General features: G+C 36.5%; 1 protein-coding gene across 2 annotated transcripts; it reads left to right on the top strand.

The window, feature by feature from the left end:
* Window positions 1–813: 813 nt before the first annotated feature.
* Window positions 814–5,430, top strand: LOC123552573 (uncharacterized). 2 transcript variants are annotated; one of them, XM_053542006.1, is made up of 5 exons: window positions 815–1,444; window positions 2,443–2,616; window positions 2,784–2,885; window positions 3,518–3,646; window positions 4,261–5,429. In XM_053542006.1, the coding sequence occupies exons 4-5, from the start codon at window positions 3,529–3,531 to the stop codon at window positions 5,070–5,072; spliced, it is 930 nt and encodes a 309-aa protein (XP_053397981.1). In that variant the 5' UTR covers window positions 815–1,444; window positions 2,443–2,616; window positions 2,784–2,885; window positions 3,518–3,528; the 3' UTR covers window positions 5,073–5,429. The 2 variants fall into 2 exon arrangements, with proteins under 2 accessions (XP_053397982.1, XP_053397981.1); XM_053542007.1 differs by lacking the exon at window positions 2,784–2,885 and having other exon boundaries at window positions 814–1,444; window positions 4,261–5,430.
* The last annotated feature ends 1,190 nt before the right edge of the window (window positions 5,431–6,620 follow it).

The raw sequence follows: 6,620 nt of genomic DNA, 5'->3' as shown, positions 1-6,620 counted from the left end.
AACGGAATGAGTATATGCTGGTATAACGGGATGGGTTTTTGCTGATATAACAGGATGTGTATATGCTGGTATATGTGGATGAGTATATGTTGGTTTCACTGGGTGAGTTTATTTTGGTGAATGTGTATATGCGAGTATAATGGGATGATTATATGTTGGTGTAACGGGGTGGATTTCTGCTGGTATAACGGGATAAGTATAAGTTTTTATAACGGGATAAGTATATGTTGGTATAACTTGATGAGTATATGTTGGTTTAACGGGATGAGTGTATGCTGGAATAACGGGATGAGTTTCTCCTGGTATGACAGTATAAGTATCTGTTGGTATAACGGGACAAGTGTATGCTGGTATAACGGTGTAAATATATGTTAGTATAAAGGGATGAGAATATGCTGTGATAACGGGATGAGCATATGGCTGCATTACGGGATGAGTAAATGCTGTTGTAACGGGATTAGTATATGCTGATATAACGAGATTGGTTTTGCTGGTATAACAGGATGTGTATATGTTGTAATAACGGGATAAGTATGTGCTTATATAACGGGATGTGTATATGTTGGTATAACGGGTAGAGTATTAGCTGGTATATCAGGATGCGTATAAGCTGGTGTAACGGGATGAGAATAAGCTGGTATGACGGGATGTGTACATGCTGGTATTACTGGATGCGTATATGCTGGTTTAAGGATTACATGGTGTAATGATTTCCCGCGCTTTTCAGTTACGATGATTACCGACATCGAAGAATTCGGCCAATGTCGGAAGTTTTCGACGTTTTCGGTGATTTCCGGTAGTTATCGAGTTTTGTGTATTTCTTTGTGAATTTTTTGACGTTTTATTTTCTAAATGCTAAACATTTATACGAATTGCTAAGAGAAACAAAATTTTACTACTAAAAGCTTTTTTATTCAAAAATTTATAAAATGTTTGTCGTCCTGTGACGTCACGCTTGGGGTATTTCCCAAAAATTGTTGCAATCGAAAGTAGAAAGGTATGGCCGACAAACGAGATTTTCGCGGAAGATTTGCTTCGGATAAGGGTAAAAGGCGCAGGAAACCCAAACTTATCGTTGACCATAACTATGCCAATGTTTTCCTGTGTGATGGAGACGATTGTAAAAGGAAAAAGTGTCCAAGTGCCTTGCATATGACTTTACCGCAAAAAGTAAACAAGAATGGTTGGACAGTGGGTCGGAGGCTCATTGAACTGAATGTACTGCTACTCCATCTAAAATCATGCCGAAAATGCATGCTTGGCCCAGTGCCACTTATGTACAGCAACATCGTTGGTGAATTGCAAAAAGGTTTAGGCGGATATCTATATGTTGTGTGCCAAAACCCAGACTGCAGCCACATAAATCGAGTGCCATATGGGAAGACCCACCATATAAAAAACAAGGGGATGCCATGCTTTGTTATAAACACGAAATTTGGAGCAGGTAAACATCATTTTTTTAGCATCGTTTTTGATGAAATTGGCTTTATTTTATTTATTTATCAGGCATAGGCAGCTCTAGTCAAAGTAATTTGATGTTAGATTGTTTTATATTTGTGACGGGCAATCTAAACGTCAAAAATTTGAAGGACCGAAATAATGGAAGTTATTTAGTTAAATCACAGTACACAGTCATGTAAAGTTATGTGTTTATATGGCTTGTAAACACAAGCCACGGTAAATGTTGATCGTGTACAGTACATACAGAGGTTTAAATCATCAGAAAATTCGTAATTTTGGATATTATTTGATAATTTTAACATAGATTGATGAGGAATTGAATCCCCTTTCCATACATGCAAGTTATATTTTAATTTATGGCCAATTTGTGAAACCCCCTGTGCCTAAAAACACCAGAGAGGCTGGCTAGTTCTGGGTTGAATCTTTGAGATCTGCTACAATATGTAAAATAAGTATGTCTTTCATGTGAGCCGTGCCATGAGAAAACCAACAAAGTGGCTGCAAAGCCACTGTGGATCTGCGCAGTCTGGTCAGGATCCATGCTGTTTGCTTTCAAAACCTATTGCAGTTAGAGAAACCGATAGCGAACAGCATGGATTCTGACCAGACTGTCAGGATGCGCAGACTGGTCTGGGTCCATGCTGGTAGCAAAGCGACTATGTTTGTTTTCTCATAGCGCGGCTCATGTAATTCTGATGCTTTGATGTCATAAAAATCTGATGTTTAAACGTTACTTTAGAAGTTAGTGTCACGGTAAAGAACTTGAATATTAAAACGGGGAGAAAGTGTGCAGGCGGTCGGGTAGCTCAGTCGGTAGAGCATCGGAACGGTATTCCGAGGCCCCGGGTTCGAGTCCAGGTCTGGCTGCACATTTTACTCACCCTGTGACATTAGGCTGATCTGAATCTAAATTGCTTATAATGGCTGATTGTTTTTCTTTTCTTTTTTACGGGTAAAATAAACTTGCTCTATTGTTTTCAGCTATGATTGACAGTTTGGGTGGTGCAGAGAAAGTGAACAATCTCCTAGCAGTCCTGAATTTGAAGGCGATTCATCTGAAGAACTTGAAACTAATGGTGCTGATGAGGCTATTCAGGAGGTGTCCAGAGAATCCTGCAAAAATGCTGCAAAAGAAGCTTTTGAAAAAGAAATGAGGTATGTCTTATTTGTTATAAATATGCAAAAATTGTATATCCAAAAATCAACTTGTACTTCTAGGTAAGATGTTGGTCAGGTTGAATTACTGAACATATTTTGTTCTTTTTATCAGTTTTCTATATCATATAGTCAGGTACTTTTATGTACATGTATATATATTACAGTGATATTGCCCGGCAAGAGACTGAGCAAGCACATGAGCAAATGGTAGGAGAGATTGATGACCTAGGAGTGTGTCCTCTCCCTGGAGAATCTCCATCACTTCAGTATGTAAAATAATTTATTACCAGTTTTGATGCAAGGGCAGATCTAGTTTTTATGTGAGGCTGAGGTTCTGATCCCTGGCTTGATTCGCCCATAAAGATTTTTGTCGTTAAAACTAAAAAAAAATCAATTATATCAGTATATGAGCCGCTCCATGAGAAAACCAACAAAATGGCTTTGTGATCAGCATGGATCCAGACCAGCCTGCGCAGTCTGGTCAGGATCCATGCTATTCACTTTCAAAGTCTATTGCAATTAGAGAAACTGTTAGGAAACAGCATGGATCCTGACTAGACTGCGTGGACGCAAAGCCACTATGTTGGTTTCCTCATGGCGTGGCTTATATCATTAATTGTGATGTGACAATTTTGGTACTTTTTTAAAGATTTTTGATTATCGTTTGAGAATACTTCTACTTCCACTTTATTATATTATGAATATTCAAATTACAGACTCAGACTTCAAGCAAGGCCGGTAATTAAACGTGAAACAGATTCCGACGTTGAGAAAGATTCTGTACGGATTATATGTCTGACATCAATATTTAGGGACTATTTTGCTTGATGTAGCTCATATATGTAACGGATTATATGTCTGACATCAATATTTAGGGACTATTTTATCATTCTTACAGGGATTGGTCATATGGAGGCAATTGATATAGAACGCATACCTGACGCTATTGCCCGTGGCAACTTCAAACCAGTCGTCATAGATGGAGAGCCAACCATCATAACATTTGATTTAGAAACAACTGGACTTAGTAAGTTATTTTACCTTTAAAATATTACAATGAGATTTTATCTACTACTTTCCATAACAACCTTTATTTGTCAGCAGAGAATGTTTGACTACAATGCATGCAGATGGGTGTCCTGTATAAATGGTCACTTTCCAGTCCAACAGTAGAATATCCCTCAGTTGCTTAGGGAACATTATGTATCCTTATTAGACTGGTCAAAATTATTGTAATGTTTGTTTCATTTGTCATTAATGAGCCATGTCATAAGAAAACCAATATAGTGCATTTGCAACCAGCATTGATCCAGACTGACAAGAAGAAAAAAAGAATTGTTATTTGTAAGAAAGTTATTACTATATTTCTTAAGAAGGCATTGAAAGTATATGAGCCGCGCCATGAGAAAACCAACATAGTACATTTGCCACCAGCTTGGATCCGTACCAGCCTGAGCATCCACGCAGTCTAGTCAGGATCCATGCTGTTCGCTTTCAAAGCCTATATCAGTTAGAGAAACTGTTGATCCTGACCAGACTGCGCTGATGCTCAGGCTTCTCTTGATCCATGCTGGTCACAAACCTATTAGGTTGCTTTTCTCATGGCGCGGCTCAAAATTTTCTCATTGATTGTCATTTCAGTTGTGCACAGAGTGATGCCGGACATAACACAGATAGCTGCAAGTGACCAGTCGGGAAAGACATTCAATGTCTATGTCAACCCAATCCAGCCGATAAATCCGGAAGCAACGACAGTGACTGGAATTTCATTTGTGAATGGAGAAATGAAAGTTCGAGGACAGATAGTTCAATCTGTACATGTGAAGGATGCTGTTAGCCAATTCTTGTCATGGTTGGAGCAGTTTAAAAATGTTGTTTTATGTGCCCATAACGGAAGAAGGTTCGACTTTCTGATCCTAGTTGAACTGCTTGAGAAACTTCATCTTAGTGAAAAGTTTAGTGAAATAGTTCCTGCTTTGTTGGACACAATGAGCATATTCAGGAAACAATATCCTAAAAGTTCACTGAAACAAGAAGATCTTGTCAAAACTCATTTAGGAATTACATATGATGCCCACAATGCTGTTTGTGATGTTATTAGTCTGGGTAAGCTTATCTCATATATGAATATTGACAAAAAAGAACTTATCAAAAACACCTTTTCCGTATCTGCAGTTTATAACAATTTACAATTCAATAATGCAAAAGCTAAGAATATCCAATCTCTTGAAGTCTTGATTTACTCAGGAGTGTGTAAAAGACCCACTGCAGAAAATGTGGCCGGGTCAGGTTTGAACCTCGGATACCTTCGGCTCATCCATAAACGTCGAGGCGAGGACGGACTACGTGAAGTTTTTACTTCACTCAACAATGAAGGACTTCCAAGAGTAACCAATTCTAAAAAAGTACTGGAAGACTTTATACCAAAATTGATAAACTATTTACTGAAGTAACATGTATAAATTAGAAAAGTACTGAAAGTTTGTAGCAAAATACAGCGAACCGAAGAAAATCTGAAAATTAGGGTACACATTTTCTAACTTTTATTTCTTTACTTACAGACGGTAAATTATTTTCAAATTGTGTTGTTGTATTCATTTGAATATATAGATAACATCTATGTATAGTTTAGTGATGGCATTACTTACATTATTCGAAAAAAAATATGTTTTTGTGTAAGGACATGCTATTTTTTCCAAATATTTTAAGGATTTTTTGTATGTCAGAGTTCAATTTTTCTTACAAAAATAAGATTTTATTGAATAAAATAACACCATAATAGTTTTTTTTTTTAATTGAGAAACTATTTTCAGGATGTATTAATGCCTTAATTGCATAGAAATATTTGAAAAGTAAAAAATCATGATTTTTTTTAATTTTTCTTATTTCTCATTTGGGTCCATTTCCGAGAAGCTCAAGTTTTGACATCAAATAAGCTAAATTTGAAAAAATCTGCGGTAAAAAGTTGGTAAAATGTGTATTTTAGTTGTTGAATGCTGAAATATCACAAATATCACAGATTTGGAGAATTTCATAAAAGTACCTATTACGGGATGTCATCCTTAACGGGATGACTATAGGCTGATATAAAAGTATATGTGCGTTTAACGGGAGGAGTATAAACTGGTATAATAGGATGAATATATGTTGGTATAACTAGGTGGGTATATGCTCTGATAGAGGGAAGTGTAGATGCTTGTAAACCTGGATAAATATATTTTTGTATAAAGAGATGAGTATATACTGGTTTATCGGGATAAGTATATGTTATATGCTGGTTTAACAGGACTGGTATATGCTAGTATAACGGGATCGGTATATGCTGGTATAGCGGGATTAGTGTATGCTGGTCTAACCGGTTGACTGCATGCTGGTTTTACAAGATACAAGATGAATATGTGCTGGTATAATGGTATGAGAATATGCTTTTATAGCGGGATGAGTATACGCTAGTATAGCAGGGTGAGTATAAGAGAAGTATATTATGGTATAACAGGATGAGTATATGTTAGTACAACAGGATGAGTATATGCTGGTATAACTGGATAAGTATGCGCTGAAGTGTGAAACCGACGGACTCGTTTCCTGACCTATATTCGTTTTTGCTTTTAGTTTTCTGGTTCGAATTTATCAGCTTGTTTGCCTAAAAGCAACAAATCAATTAGAGGTGTATTTGAATTTCTCTTGCATATTTGTATCCTTTTCTATTTTATCAGTATTTTCGTTTTGTGTCGGAAATAGAAAGTATGTGTACTGAAGTATCATCAACTGTAAGTTAGCTCCATTACTGTTACTTTTGTAAATGGTTCTGTAGCTGATCTTTCCTTCCACCCATATACTTTTATGCATCTTTGACCTTACTTTTGTTCTTAAAAACATTGTTGGGTTGGTGTAAATAAATAATCTTTCGGAAAGAATATATTTGTCTTTCAATATTGTTATTCCTACATCTGTGTTATCCGTTTGTTTAATTGACAGATGCAACAGAAATTTTAAAAGAA

Source organism: Mercenaria mercenaria, chromosome 4, assembly GCF_021730395.1.
Source record: "Mercenaria mercenaria strain notata chromosome 4, MADL_Memer_1, whole genome shotgun sequence".
Lineage (NCBI taxonomy): Eukaryota > Metazoa > Mollusca > Bivalvia > Venerida > Veneridae > Mercenaria > Mercenaria mercenaria.
The sequence above is the reverse complement of the archived record's forward strand: the minus strand, read 5'-3'. Positions and strand labels throughout refer to the sequence as shown.

Excerpts from the sequence above, each read along its gene's own strand:
- LOC123552573 (XM_053542007.1), top strand. The coding sequence starts at position 3,529 with ATGGAGGCAATTGATATAGAACGCATACCTGACGCTATTGCCCGTGGC. Across the intron at positions 3,647-4,260 it reads TTTAGAAACAACTGGACTTA|TTGTGCACAGAGTGATGCCG; the intron begins GTAAGTTATTTT and ends TTGTCATTTCAG.